This window comes from Notothenia coriiceps, unplaced genomic scaffold, assembly GCF_000735185.1.
Source record: "Notothenia coriiceps isolate Sejong01 unplaced genomic scaffold, NC01 NC01_scaffold00032811, whole genome shotgun sequence".
Taxonomy (NCBI): domain Eukaryota; kingdom Metazoa; phylum Chordata; class Actinopteri; order Perciformes; family Nototheniidae; genus Notothenia; species Notothenia coriiceps.
In genome coordinates, this window is record NW_011365512.1 from 2,831 (window position 1) to 17,938 (window position 15,108).

Sequence of the window (15,108 nt, forward strand, 5' to 3'; positions counted from 1 at the left end):
CCTTTTTTAGATCACTTGGGGCCTTTTTCATTTCACTAATTTCCCCTCCTCGACTCCTATCCTCGACTCCTATCCTCGTGTCTTAGTCCCGCCCACAGGAGATGCGAGCAGAGGAGCCGAGGAGGGGGAGAGAGGAGGGGAAGCAGCAGGCGGTTAGAGAAATGAAAAATCCTCTCCTCTGAGCGGTCATTTTAAAGAGACGTCCATTAATGATGACAGGAGGCACAGCCCTCTGTCTGACAGAACTGTGTTCATGATGACCTGTATATTTACTTTTAATTCATTCACAGTGCGGTATGATGAGACAATAACAGGCAACAGATGCGGACATAAACACACACACACACACACACACACACACACACACACACACATATATATATATATATATATACATACAATTTCCGAAACTATGAGAGCACTCACAGCATAATAACGTAACACTATCAGAGACTGGATATATCCCCCCACCCCCCTCTCTGGACGCTACAATGAGGAAAAGACCTGCCTGGACACTCACTCACTCACACTCACTCACTCTTTATCCTGCTCTTTCATTTGCTGAAGGGTTTCCAGTCTTTCATGGCCAGTAGAAAGCAAAGTCTCACTGGGTTTTGATTCAGTTAATTGGTAGCTGTGGCTCAGGGGGTTACATGGTCTTCCTCCAATTGGAATGTCGGTGGTTTGATCCCCATGCAGTCAACATGTCATATTGTGCTTCGGCAAGATTCTTAAGCTACTGTGTGTGAATGCGGTTTCCCTGAGCAGGTGGTACCCTTAATGTGTCTGTATGTATGTGTTTTGAAAGCTGACTAAAATGGCTTTGAGTAAGAAAAAGAAGAACATTTAAAAAATCTCTTAATAAATGTTTCCCATTTTACTTTGGTTTAGATCACAATATATGAAACCGGTGTTGGGGTGCTTGAATTCCGTCTTTGTCTGCAGACATTTATATTTGCCCAGGGTTGGTCTGGTCTTCCCTGTTTGAATCAGGAGAGATGTATTATTTTTTTTGGACTAAAGAATATCTATCGTCATTTGCACATGGTGAAATGCGAATAGTCTTTGGTTATTAGACCCCATCGTGATTTTGTACATGTTAAGGGAGAGGTGCAGCTGTAAGTAGAAAATATAAACCCACCAGCCCCCCACACTCCCATAGGGTCTAGACCAGGGGTGGGCAAGCTTTTAGGCTCGGGGGCCAATATGAGTTTTAAAATTTGACAGGCGGGTAGCAGATGGATGGAGAGTGTTTGTGTGAACAAATAAAAATTACAAGTACAAGCCATTACCTGAAAAAGTTAAGAAAACTTAAATTTCATTTCAGTGGGAACAGTGTTGTTGGTCACCCTTTTTTGCCAGTGCATCAAAGTGTGGTGTCAGTTTGGTTGTGGCGATTCTCAGGACAGATCTGAGGTGTTCATCAGTTAACTGGGATCTGTGGCATGATTTGTTGATGTTCATCACGCTGAACGTCTGCTCACACACATAGGTAGAGCCAAACAACACCAGCATCCTCTGTGCCATCCTCCTAATGTTTGGAAACTTGGCTTCGCTTAGTGAAGCATAAAACTCCTCCAGTTTGAGGAAGTTGAACTTCTCCTTTAAGACAGAGTCACATTGAAGATCAATCAGTTCCAATTGCAACTCCTGCGGCACTGTTTCACAGTCTTGTGAAAGGGGACATGAAACCAGCTGAAGTGACTTTTCGATGTTTTCAAAATCAGAAAAGCGACGGCAGAATTCTCCGTGCAGGTCGTCCAGCGATTTGCTGTATTTCTTCACACGTCGAGGGGCCTCTTTCAGTGTCGCTAGTGTGGTGAAATGACCGAATGATTTGTTTGACATTTGTCTTGAGAATAAAGTCAACTTGGCTTTGAAGGCTCTCACATTTGTGTACATTTCGTGCACAAATTGATCTTTCCCTTGTAGCTTCATGTTCAGCTCATTCATGTGTGTCAGTATGTCCACAGCAAAAGCAAAATCACAAAGCCAATCTGCGTTGCTCAGCTCTGGAAAATCGTCAGCTTTCCCGATTGACTCCAAAAATTAGCTGAGCTCCCACACACGTCGGCATACTTTCCCTAAACTTAACCAGCGGACATGAGAGTGATAAAGCAAGTCCTGGTGATCAGCATCCGTTTCCTCAAGGGACTTAACAAATTGACGATGCTGAAGTCCCCTCGCTCGTATACAGTTAACGAGTTTTACGACTGGCTTCACAACATGATCAAGTTGCAATACAGATTTACACAGGGCTTCCTGATGGATTATGCAGTGCAGGAAAAAATTAAGAGCTGAGCGGTGTCTTTTATGTCGGTACTTTTGTCCAGTGCTAACGAATATAACTTAAATGACTCAGCTGTTTTGTTTAACTCGCTGGCCAAATCTTCGTCAATTAGTTCTACACGGCGAGTCACTGTCCTGCGTAATAAAGTCATTTTTTCAAATTAGTTTTTGCTCTCTGGACACAAGAGACCTGCTGTCTCTACCATGCATTCTTTCAAAAACTCCCCTTCGGAGAAAGGTTTGCTGGCCTTTGCTAATTTGAATGCTAGCAAATAACTTGCCTTGGTGCTTGACTCTTGAATAGAAGTTTGTTGGAGAAAAATATTTTGCTGAGTCTTTAAATTGGCTGCCAACCTCTGAGCAGTAGCCGCCACTGTTTGCTAGCATAGTTAGCATGCTTGGTGGAAAAGTGGCGGCTGATATTGTATTCCTTGAATACCGCAACGGTTTCTTGGCAAATAAGACATACAGCCTTTGATCGCACTTCGGTGAAAAAATATTTCGCTCTCCACTCCTCTTTAAACACTCTGCACTCATTGTCAACTTTTCTTTTCTTTGGTCCACTCATTGTTAAATGCAGGTTCAAATGTGAATTAGGTTCAAAGGTGAATTATTGCGTCATCCTTTGTCATCATTTGCGTCATGACGTAACCGTTTACGTGCCTTCGAAGTTCTTAAGACCCACACCGCGTTTTACGTCGCTGATTTTCTCCGCAACACCGCTCACAACATCAATAGAGGACTGCGTCGGGTAGTTTTTAATCATACGAAGCCAGATTAAATTAAATAACTACTTCTCCAACCTTATACCTTTCTCCAGAGTGCCATGGTGCATTGTTTATTAATGTGTTTCAGTGGCATTACCGCCCGCTGGAGCGCGGCTCGTCCACCGGAGATTATTCTCCCGTTAACTCACGGCAGCGGCCGCTGGAAAGTATTCACTGTCCGACTGTCACACAAGCAGCTGAGAAATATTCCCTATCAGTGAATGTGTGTCAGCCTGAATTGACGCTGTTTGGCATCACAACGCTGTTTCTCTAGCATTCTACAGGTGATGTTAGCATAGCAACCAAAGCTAATCAGACTATATTGACTACTTGTTGATATCATATTGTGGCATAAGCCGGCACATTTTACCGGCGTAGTTTTCGTTATGATTTTACTTGTGATGGCCACATGTAGCCCATGTATTGATTCCATCCGATAGCTGCAATAATACAAAACAACAGGAAAACATCTGCCTCTTCACAATGGTCAATAACGGTGAACGGATGGTTATTAAAGTAAGGTAAAATAAACAGAATCACACTAAGCTGGTTAGTGTTGCCTGACTTTATATACGTGTTTTTTTATAAGTGTGTGGTCGCTTTTTAGTCGCTTTGCTCAGCGCTACTACTTTCTACAACTTGTATTCAATGTACTCGCCATGATTGCTCAGCTCAGGTTAATCTCAGCCCCCTCCATTGCAAGGGTGACGTATGCGGTTCTTAGATCCTGCCGGATTGCCGAGTGGTCAATTGTGCCATCTAGTGGAATAAACTGAAATTACGAGGTTGCAGGAAAAAGGCCAAATTAATGCGGTCATTACTATAATTTGGACAATTTTGTACCAATATTCGGCGGGCCGGATTAAAAAGTCCGTATGTGGCCCGTGGGCCTTCGTTTGCCCATGCGTGAGCTAGACCTATGGTTAGACCATGGCCGTTTCTCAATCGCGAGGATACTGGCTTGGTAGTCGCATACTTCCAAGTCACTTCCTTCAGAAATGAAGCAAGTATACTTCCAAGCCACGGCTTCGGAAAACAAAGAAGAATGGAACAGGCTAACAAGTATGCCACTCTCTCTAACGGTTTCAACATAAACTGTACCGAAAATAAATACCTCACGATGTCTATCTAATTATGTACTTGCTTTACTTTCACGGAACACATTTTTGGTGATAACAAACAAATGTAACAAAGTAACATATTTACCAACACATGTTCTACGCCACACTACATACTTACATTTAAATGTGTGCTGCGTCGGTTTAGCCATTCTCCGCAAGGGTTTTTGAAATTGTTCCGTGCGCAAAGCGTTGTTGGGATTTTAAGGACGCGAAGTCTACCTATTTGCAGCTTCGATATTTCCCCCAAACCATGGATGCGGCCTCTGTGGAATTCCAAGTAGGCTGGAGATTGGAACAGTCCTTCGGCGGCACTCAATGATGTAGTATCCTTGAAATATTGGCTTGGAAGCCAGAATCCTCGAGATTGAGAAACGGCCAGAGACTGTTTCTGGAAGGATCTAACTCATGCCACTGACGGGATTATCAAACCGTTTATGAAGAGTCATTTAAAACTAGAGATGAGTTGAAAAATCCCACAATCATATACTGTGTGTGTCACATTAACCTTAAATAGAAACAGATGGTCAGCAGTTTCAGTAATTTGGTCACTCTGTTTTCACTGCACTGGGTTTTGATTAAACCAATGGGTCAGGAAGACATGCTTCGAGTTTGTGTTTGACACTGTTTTTTTTGGTACAGAATCTGTAGTATACTTTGTACCTTATTGTTAAAGATCATTGAAACTTACTGAGTTTTAAAAGTGATTGCCTTTTTCCTTCAGAAGAGCCAGAGGAGGAAGTCAGTCTGGAGGATTGGGAGGAGAGAGCAAAGTCAGGAGAAGCAAAAGCACAGACCAAGGTCAGTGTCAATTAACATACTGCAACAAATATTGACTTCAATTACCATATGGTGAGAACAAAACAGATCAGCCAAGTAATGATAACTGTTATTTTAAAGCGACATATTGATGGGAAGGACGGGTACTGGGTCGACAAAGTCAAAGTCGTGCTTGTCTGGCAAATCTTGTGTGTGTGTGTGTGTGTGTGTGTGTGTGTGTGTGTGTGTGTGTGTGTGTGTGTGTGTGTGTGTGTGTGTGTGTGTGTGTGTTTATGTCCAGATGGGCCGTTACTTCCTGGCGCTGGCAGAGGAAAGAGATGAGGAGCTGAACAACTGCACAGCGGTCACTTGGTTGGTCCAGGCGGCTAAACAAGGACGCAAGGACGCTGTCAATTCTCTGCAGCAGTGCTTAGGCTCCAGGAAAGGTACCAACATCTCCCACTGCATCGTAGCAACATAGGTCTGATGTTATGAGTGGACGAGACTACAAATCTTCAGCTGATGCTGGGAAAACCTGTCAATCATGTTGGTGCACATTTGTGTTTTTCAGGCATCACTCTGGAGAACTTTGAGGAGGTGAAGAAGTTGTGTACAGAGACGCGCTTTGAGAGAGGAGTCAGGAAAGCAGCTCTACTAATGTACTGGAAGTTGAACCCGGAGAGGAAGAAGTCGGTGGCTGTTTCTGAAATGCTAGAGAATGTCGAACATGTCCACACGGAACCGGGTAAGGAGGAAGATGCATTGTATGGTTGTATGTCGGAATACGAAATAAATGTATTAAACTAGCAGTATAAGATTAATTTCTCTCATCAATTGACAGGCAAACCAGTGTCCCCGGGCCCACTAAACAGCTCTGCCAAGAAACAGAGAAGAGTCTTGGAGACTATGGTCACCAGTGAAGGTATGTGTGGTAGGAAACACCGCCAACGGAGGAAGATTCTACTAATACAATTGTCTATTTCCAATTTGTAATGGAGCTTTGTGCCTTAGATGATTCAAGGGGAGTTAATACATTCAAGTTTGAAGAGATGACATACATTTAACTTAATATACGTGTGTCTTTGTAGCCAGATGCCAAGTGGGTCTGGACGACTTTGTGGAGATGACAAAGAAGTACGCTCAGGGTGTTGCACCGCCACCAGTCATGGCTACAGTTGGAGGTGATGATGACGACGACGACGATGACGATGTAGTAGTGAAGAATCCAGATGAACTGCCCTTACACCTAAAGGTAGGAGGCTCCAGACTTTAAGGATTTGACTGGTGTCCATTTGACTCGATTCCCTTTTTTTTTAAAGCTGTTTTTGCACCAATTGCGAGTGTAATAGAAAAAGTGATCAGATGTTATTAGCATCCTGACTCTCCTCTCTGTACTTCCTCCAGCTGCTGAAGTTCCCTCTGTTCGCTCTGCTGGAGATCAAGGAGCACCTGATCGACTGGGCGTCCCGGGCCGGCATGCAGTGGCTCAGCGCTCTGATCCCCACGCACCACGTCAACGCACTCATCTTCTTCTTCATCATCTCCAACCTCACGATAGAGTTCTTCATCTTCCTCATCCCTCTGCTGGTTTTCTACCTGTCGTTCTTCTCCATGGTCATCTGCACGCTGCGGGTGTTTCAGGTTAGCAACTGCTCCTTTTTAAAGATGTACACTTTTACCTTTCTTTAGATGTGTTTACTAGAGTATAGATGCACCTGTATCTTAATACATGTAAAATATACAGAACATTCATGAGAATATTTCCTACAGAATTCAAAAGCATGGGAAAACTTTCGGGCGCTGACCGACCTGCTGTCTCACTTTGAACCCGGCCTTGATCTGGAGCAGGCGGAGACCAACTTTGGATGGACGCACTTGGAGCCTTATCTGTAAGAACATCTCTTCACAAAAATCCAAGTAGAGAACATACTAATTCCATATTTATTACTTTTCTTTTTATTGATGACTCTGTTTTGTTTGCAGATGTAAAGTTTACTTGTTTACCAATTCTGTTCAGCATTGTTTTGTAGATACAATCATGGTTTTTCTAGTAATAGTGTTGTTCTAGTGTTTTAGTAAAAACAGACAAAGTAAAAAAGGTATGAAAGTATTATACGAAGTATTAATAATAAATGTTTCGAACCAATCCCAGTGTGTTAAGAAAAAATATATATACACTTTTTGAAGCCGTTTATTACCAACTGTATTGATCTGTTATGATTACTATTATTGTTGTATGGCCTGGCTGAGGTTAAACCATGTATGTTGTTGTAAAACATGAAAAAATACAACATTTGTGTGCAGTTATCAGTATCGGAAGGACTCTATTAAACAAAGTTAACTAGACTTTTTTTGCAGCAAAATGAACACATCCCGCATATTTGTGTTTCAGGTACTTCCTGCTCTCTGTGATCTTCGTGGTTTTCTCTTTCCCTGTTGCTGATAAATCCTGGATCCCCTGCTCAGAGTTGGCTGCTGTCGCCCTCTTCTTCACCTTCACCGCCTTCCTCAGCCTGCAGGCCTCCGCTCAGCTGTTCGCTCGCAGAGCCCTCCTCACTGAGGTCCTCTCCGGAGCCTGCTCCCTCACTGCCTTCCTGCCAGACTCCATTCCCTGGTTCATCAAGATGTTTGGGATGACGTTCATCACTGTGCCTCTTGGGGATGTAGTAGTGCTGAACCTTGGGGTGCCATGTCTGCTATATGGACACCTCTTCTATCTGCTCTTCCGTATGGCCCAGATGCGAGGCTTTAAGGGAACCTACCTGTGCCTGGTGCCCTACATGGTTTGCTTCACCTGGTGTGAGCTCAGCATGGTGTTCCTTCAAAACGCCACCGCAATAGGACTCATCCGCACCTGTGTTGGCTACTTCCTCTTCCTGTTCGCCCTTCCCATTCTCTCGCTGGGCCTGGCTGCAATGCTCCTCATCCAGTTAGTACAGTGGTTTCTTGCCCTGGAGGTGACCAAGATGGTGGTAACCTTGACAATCTGCTTTGTGCCAGTAGTGCTGAGGCTTTGGACTCGTTTTAGCCTCAACCCCATCGTGGTTTTACGGTCTTTATCACGGAGCAGCGTTGTGAAGCTTATCCTGGTGTGGCTCAGTGCGGTGGTTCTGTTCTGCTGGATGTACGTCTACAGGTCTGAAGGCATGAAGGTTTATAACTCCACCCTGACGTGGCCTGAGTACAGCAGCCTCTGCGGCCCCATGGCCTGGAAAGACGCCAACATGGCCCAAACTCAGATCCTCTGCTCCCACCTCGAAGGACACCGTGTCACCTGGACTGGACGCTTCAAATACGTCCGTGTGACCGACATCGAGAATGGGCCGCAGTCGGTTGTGAACCTGCTGCCTGTTTTTGTGGGGAACTGGATGCGCTGCCTGTATGGAGACCCCTATCCTTTGTGTGAGGAGGTGAAAAACGAGACCGCTGAGCCCCAGCCTCTGCCAGCCCCCGCACCTCCTGCAGAAAATCCACTCTGTAAACTTAAAAAACTGGCCAAGCACGAATGTCACATTAAACGCTTTGATCAATACAAATTCGAAGTGACAATGGGCATGCCACTGGAGAGGAAGACCAGAAACGGGACAATCATAGAGGACGAAGATGCCACAAAGGATATAGTTCTGCGGGCTAGTAATGAGTTCAAATCTATGCTGATATACTTAAAAACAGGTAGCCTGGTGGAGTTCAGCACCATACTGGAGGGCCGTTTGGGCTCCAAGTGGCCCGTGTTTGAACTCAAAGCCATCAACTGCATGTCCTGCGGGGACGCCCGTCAGCCCAGTCGCAGGCAGTACAAGATCGAACACGACTGGAGGCGCACGGCTCAGAACGCCCTGCAGTTTGGTTTTGATTTCTTCTTCAACCCCTTCCTGACCGCCAAGCTAGAGCAACACTCAGAAACAGAGACTGAGACCGTGACACAGGAGGGGGGGTAGAGATCTGTCTGACACCTATTGGAGAAATAGGATACCTGATAATGACTGATAATTATACGAGTTGAAGAACATTAAGGATTGTAAATCAGTGTCAACCCAGACATCTGTGGTATCAGTCCTGATCTTTAGAAATTGGGTGTTTGCAATAGCTTTTGAGCCAAAAAGCACATAATATTATGTAAGTCATTATACAAAAGGGGAGAAACACAAATGAATACGATTTTTCAAAATCAGTAATTCACTGCCTAAAAAACACCATATCCGCCTCCTCAGCTGTGGTCAGTTATACATTTCATCAATTTGAAGCTGCGTTGCTCACTACAGTCCGTTAATGAAGACATTTCGTCAGATTTTGTTTGTTTGTAGTAGAACACTATGTGTGCTGAAGCATTCTTATGTACAGTAATCAAATATTTGTAGCCAAACACATTAGTATTTTGTGGAGGCGTACAAGTAGAAGAAAGATTTCTTCTATAATAATGTAGGTTGTTATGATGATGACAACGTGTAAGGGTCTTCTTTGCTGTCAAGCTTTAATCATTTAACATATACTCTATGTGCAGTATTTTATTGTACTGGGCAATATTTTTCAAGTGCCTTACAAGAGATAACGGCACATGTAAATGAATTTGGAGGAAATTGGACTAATTAACGTCTTAAATCCTTAACCTTTAAGCTCAGCTTCATCTTTCAATTATTAAGTTAACCTCTGCCCTCTCCTCTTCCTCCTTGTTTGTCCTTATCTGCTGTGCAGAGATTTAATATATTGAACATTTGCAGTCCCGAGTGCTGTGTTTTAAGTTAGGATGTCACTACTGTTTTCTTTACTGTGATCATAAATATAATGAAAACATTTGCTTCTTGCTGTTTTTATTCAATAACAATTGCATTATTTTAAATTGAATTACAACATTTTGAATGTATGAATCATGCTCATAGTCCTGCTTTTGCTTTGTTCATAGTGTTGAAATCACTATTGGCATGAATAAAGTAAAAAAAAAAACAGGTACAATGATTACAAATTACTGATGGCTGGCGGCTCATTTTCATTTAGCTGCAGAATCCCTTCAGGCTTCCTGTCACACTTCCATAGTTTAGTGACCCATCAATACAACAGCCAACTGTTCATGTTATCAGTGTCATCGCAGCAATTTGTGCTTTTTATAGGTTGCCGAAATTAGGGTAATAGTGACATTGCACCTACTGCTGACCATCAATGGCAGAGCTGTTGAAAGTCAGCAGTTACTGGGAGTATGCCTTACGACAACCTGACCTGGTCCAACACGACCACAACTTTTACCAAGCAGCCTCAGCATCTTACACACAGACTGAGGCCGGTGACCACATTCTACAGAGGAACCATTGATAAACTCTTAACACACTGCATCACTGCCTGGTACAGAAAACGAAAAGCTTTCCAACATAGCATCTGACCCTCCAACTCCTCTCACCATCTCTTTGCACTACTGATCTGGAAGCTGTTTCTAGAGCATCAAGGTGAGGCTGCATCCATCAGCACTTTGAACACTCAGATAGTCCTGCTAATAATTTGTTCTTACTTTGATAGTCCACATGATGGCGCCGTAGAGTTTCTGATTCATTGTATTCTCTCGTCTATTTCATTGTTTCAATCCAGTTATTTTACAAATCCATTCCTCAATTTTAATTTTCTTTCCTAGAAAATAATCCAGATTAAACATTTTGAAAATGTAACTTTGTTTCAAAGAAACTTCACTGAACATTTGTATATCTGTATTGCATGTCTGAATGCGTTGAATGTTATCCCTTTATCAATGACAAACAAATAATCACAATTAGCATCTTTGCTAACTTTTGCTAGCATAGCATGAACATAGTAGTGGAGCAACTAGATAGTGAATTTTTGACTTACAATCATCAAGTAGCCAGAAACACGACACCAGAAGAATGAGACTGTTGCTCCATGATTGTAGGTTAACAGGTAATTGCTAACAAATCGATGATGCTGTGTTCAACTGGTTTCTGCCGCTCCCAGCTGGACAGGAAATCAATTACCGCCAGTTTATGTGATCGATTTCACCTGTGTTCTGCTGCCATACAGGCCAAAATGCCTGCTGTGGAATATTATTGTGGTAGCAACAATATTTATTTTAGTCCAAAAAAACTAAAAGTCATACCAAGAGGTACAATTTACTAGAGTACTGCACTTAAGTACAATTTTGATATACTTGTACTTAACTTGAGTATTCCCATGTTATGTTACTTACTTTGTACTTCTACTCTACTACAATTCAGAGGAACATCGTGTATTTTTACTCCACTGCGTTTATTTTTGTACTTTTAGATACTTTACAGATTTGGATTAATGATGTGAAAGATAATTAACACTTAAATAAGCATTTAAATAAGAACATCCGGAGTAAAATGCACAAGCTACCCTGCAGTATACAAAGTCATTCAAACTAGCTGCACCTTTAAAAATAATAAAAATGCATTCAGTGTGTGATGCCAGTAGGTGGAGCTTCAGACCACTATCTTCACAGACTGTAATTATGAACCCAAATAGGCCAATATAAATTGAAGTAATAACGTGCGCACATCTCCATAATGGCACCGCCGATTACTGTCGCTGTCATCTAATTACATGGCAATAAAAATCACAGATGTGCGCTCATTGGATGCAATTTCGTTGAAACCTTTATTCAGAAAAAAACATATTAACATTATTTATAACTGTCCATTTGACAATTTTGTCAACATACATAAACACAAAAATATGTGATTCAACATTAGTTTGGTCAGGACGTGGTGGAGTAAGATTGACACACAAAAAGATAAATAAAAGAATAAACTGTTCTCTAAAAATAAACGTCTGCACATCAGCAAAGTAATCTGTGAGGAAGGCTGGGAAAATGTAAGTACCATCTCTCTGCTGTAGCTTTAGAGGGAATCATCGATGCAGATGATTAAGGATGTTAAAAAAAACAAATACATGTCAAAAACAGACTTGATATATACAGACACCATTTAGGCCCTTTGATATTTTTTTCTTTTTTCTTTTAGAGAACAACATTAATGAAAACATTCCCCATTCTTCTTGGTTCTCAGTTTCAGTCGAGAAGAAACTGACTCTTGGACAGCTCATTCATAATGTACATGTAAGTGTATGAACCGAACACTGGTAAACATGCTTCAGTGTCCGAAGACACAAATAAAGGTAGGACAGCTCGGTCATCTATGGTTACTCGTGCTGCAAGGGGCCCCGGGGCCCCTGAAGCCTTTGTACAGCTGGGTCTAAATGGTTAAGAAGGCAGCCAAGTCAGTCAGTCAATTTATAAACACCTAGGCTAAATTGGTTTTACATGCAGCATCTTTTTTGTTTGATTGTTGACATTATTTAGTTCATTTTCATTGTTTTGCTTGATTTGAGTTGTAATTAATTGCAAAGTAGCACACGACATAGCCCGAGACCAGAAGCAGAATCCACAATCAGAGAAGTCGCAGGACTTGTTTCTGCAGACAACATTGCTGACTGAAACACACTGTGGAAAGATACGAGTGTGTGTCCTCATATTAGGCAATGGTGTAACCTCTGCTTCTATCTGCGGGACGGTAAACGTTTTACCTCAATGAACACGGTCCAGTTAAGCTCAGAGACGTCTAGGTGCACTTGGGTTAAAAGGGGAGGGTCCTAAATTCATCCTTGCACATCACGCGTATCATTTTAAATTGTCATCATAATAACCATCATTAAACAAGAAGTGACCAAACAAAAGAGGGGGTATCTGATCTGAAATCAAACAAACAGCTAGTTATATAAATGCCCCATTTTTCATCAGTGCCACAACCACAAAGGTTTTTTTCTACACAAAACAGTGGGCAAGGGATAAGAATAGGCTTTGCTCGAGCACACACATACAGAAAGGAGAGGAGGAGGAGGAGGTGGAGAAAGCAAAGAAGAGCCTGAAGAACAAAATAAAGACAAATTTGTAAACGTCCCTCTAGTCTGGGAGGGTTATCCCCTTCAGAATCTGAGCTGTAGCAATCAACACACCATCAAGCCCAATCCAGAAATCCACAGTTTGGACAATTTTGCCATCCATAATCCATTTTGTAATCCAGCCAGATCCCTGTCTAGCCCTTTCTAGGTCCTTTCAGTTCCGGGAGGCTGGAGAGGAGGAGCAGGAGTGTGTCGAAGAGTGGACCGAGATGTGTGTGTGTTTTCTGATCGCGTGTATGGGTGTGCTAGGCATATTCCTGTGTGTATGTCCGGATACGTGTACATTCTGGCATAGCTGTGTGTTCAGGTGTAAACTAGTTGTATCCGCCGCCGACATCCTTCATTAATGTAACTCAGAGTTGAGTTTGTCCTGGAAGATATACAGGTTGTTGGTGGCAGCGATGGCGATGATGTTCTCAGTCGGGTGCCAGGCCGTGTGAAGGATCTTCTTGGTGAAGTCCAGGCTGTCCACGCTGATGTCGTCCTTCCGCCGCTTCCCCCCCGCCGCGCAGACCCTCCGTGGCTTCAGGACAGCTCGGGGTTTGCTGCTCTCCCTCGACGCCTCCAGGGTTACGTCCCGTTTGGTGTTGCGGTCGAACATGCGGAAGAAGTTGTTGTAGGCTCCGGTCATGATCACACTGAGAAGAGGAAGAGGAGAGACTTCACAAACTAACCTTAACTCTGAACAAACAGGGTCCTTTCCTCTAAATTACAAAAAGAACACTTAACTACTGTGGTATCTGAACATGCAGATTATAATAATTTTTCTTTTTTTATTTGGTTGGGTTTTGAAGATATTTTAAATGTATGTGTTGCATATTTAGATATTTTACTTAAGTAAAGGTTTGCAATAATGCACTATAAATTCATGTACAGTAAGTGCAGCATTCATATTTCTACCTACATTCTTGGTACAAGTATTATCAGCAAATGTACATACTAGAATCTAGATTATCCAGAGCAACCAGGACTCTGACATTACTGCGGAATTTTTCCAATATAATATTTTAAGGGAAATCTAGAAAAACAGTAACTATCTGCATGGTAAGATACTGCAACTGGGTAGGGAGGAAAATAGGACTTTTTATCTTTCGATGAACTGACCTTTTAACTGTTAACCTGTTTATTAATTAACTTAAAAACCATTCCACAAACGTTTTTAATCTTGGGACTTAAGCATAAAACATGAAAACGCTTCAGGTACCTGTCCGAGCCGTTCCAGGCACACTCAAACTTGTCAAAGATGCAGTCGTTTTCGTACAGAGAACACAACTTGCTGCGGAGGTAATCGTGAACCTGGAGGAAAACACACACACACACACACACACACACACACACACACACACACACACACACACACACACACACACACACACACACACACACATTTGATTAAAAATGAGTCCAGAACACAGCTGCTTCACTCTCTATGTAAACTATAAATAGAGTGAGTAGAAGAAACACACACGCACACATTCGAAGCTCAGCACAGACAAAACACATTAAAGTTGTAACACAAACCTCCCTGAAGGCAACTCTAATGAGACTCAACAGAAGCCCTGAGCAATACCAGGGCCAGGAGTACATTTTAATCTAAACTCCTCTCCCATATCAGCAAACCCATTAATATCCAAACCCTCCAAGGGCATGATAATAGACACACGTGAACACACACACAAACACACACACACACACACACACACTGACTAATAACTCTTTCCCCTTGTGCTTTCATTGTGTCAGCCGGTGATGCAAGGAGTTGAAATCTACACTTTCCTCGCTCACAGTGCTCTGCATTAAGCCCCCTATTTTCACATTCTGCATAAAGTCAGCAGTCAAAAGTCGCCTGGCGGTCAATAAATGGCCAAGCTGAGGTTGACTCATGGCTGTACATCAAACCAGGTGACATTTTAGTTTTTCCCTAAGGGTCTTTCTGCTCGGGGCTAAATTGGTACAGTGTCAGCTGAATATATATATAGTCTTTTTTCCAGTCTGCATGATCCCATGATTTACAGTATAGTGCCTCATCCTTCGTGGATTTGTACATATTTGTCATGTTCCAGAAGGAATAAGAGAGTATATTTAGCTAAATAAGTGCAGCTTAGCCCTGAAATCCCCTTTTTCTACCCTCAGTACTCCATTCAACCTCTCTGATGCTTCTTTCTCCTCCTCTCATTCAAAAACTCTACCCTCCTTCTTCTCTCTTCCTCTCATCACACTTCCTCAAAAACCTTCACTCCTCTTTTCCTCCCCCCCCC

At 42.5% G+C, this 15,108-nt stretch overlaps 2 protein-coding genes across 4 annotated transcripts in view; one reads left to right on the plus strand and one right to left on the minus strand.

Moving 5' to 3' along the window:
* Positions 1-4,760: 4,760 nt before the first annotated feature.
* wfs1b (Wolfram syndrome 1b (wolframin)) lies at positions 4,761-9,813 on the plus strand. The gene is made up of 9 exons (XM_010789413.1): positions 4,761-4,764; positions 4,899-4,975; positions 5,235-5,379; positions 5,505-5,678; positions 5,775-5,855; positions 6,022-6,185; positions 6,338-6,574; positions 6,704-6,822; positions 7,326-9,813. Exons 1-9 carry the CDS (start codon positions 4,761-4,763, stop codon positions 8,869-8,871), a joined length of 2,547 nt encoding a protein of 848 aa, XP_010787715.1. The 3' UTR covers positions 8,872-9,813.
* A 1,711-nt stretch (positions 9,814-11,524) lies between these two features.
* Positions 11,525-15,108, minus strand: part of LOC104961156 (serine/threonine-protein phosphatase 2A 55 kDa regulatory subunit B gamma isoform) — a 22,861-nt gene continuing 19,277 nt past the window's right edge. For all 3 annotated transcript variants that reach the window (XM_010789389.1, XM_010789386.1, XM_010789388.1), the window contains exons 9-10: positions 14,055-14,146; positions 11,525-13,488 (exon numbers count right to left, since the gene is read on the minus strand). In XM_010789389.1, the coding sequence (XP_010787691.1) occupies positions 13,194-13,488; positions 14,055-14,146 (387 nt within the window). In that variant the 3' untranslated portion in view covers positions 11,525-13,193. The remainder of the gene's footprint in view (positions 13,489-14,054; positions 14,147-15,108) is intronic.

Excerpts from the sequence above, each read along its gene's own strand:
- wfs1b (XM_010789413.1), top strand. Across the intron at positions 5,679-5,774 it reads ACATGTCCACACGGAACCGG|GCAAACCAGTGTCCCCGGGC; the intron begins GTAAGGAGGAAG and ends ATCAATTGACAG. Across the intron at positions 6,823-7,325 it reads ACGCACTTGGAGCCTTATCT|GTACTTCCTGCTCTCTGTGA; the intron begins GTAAGAACATCT and ends TTTGTGTTTCAG.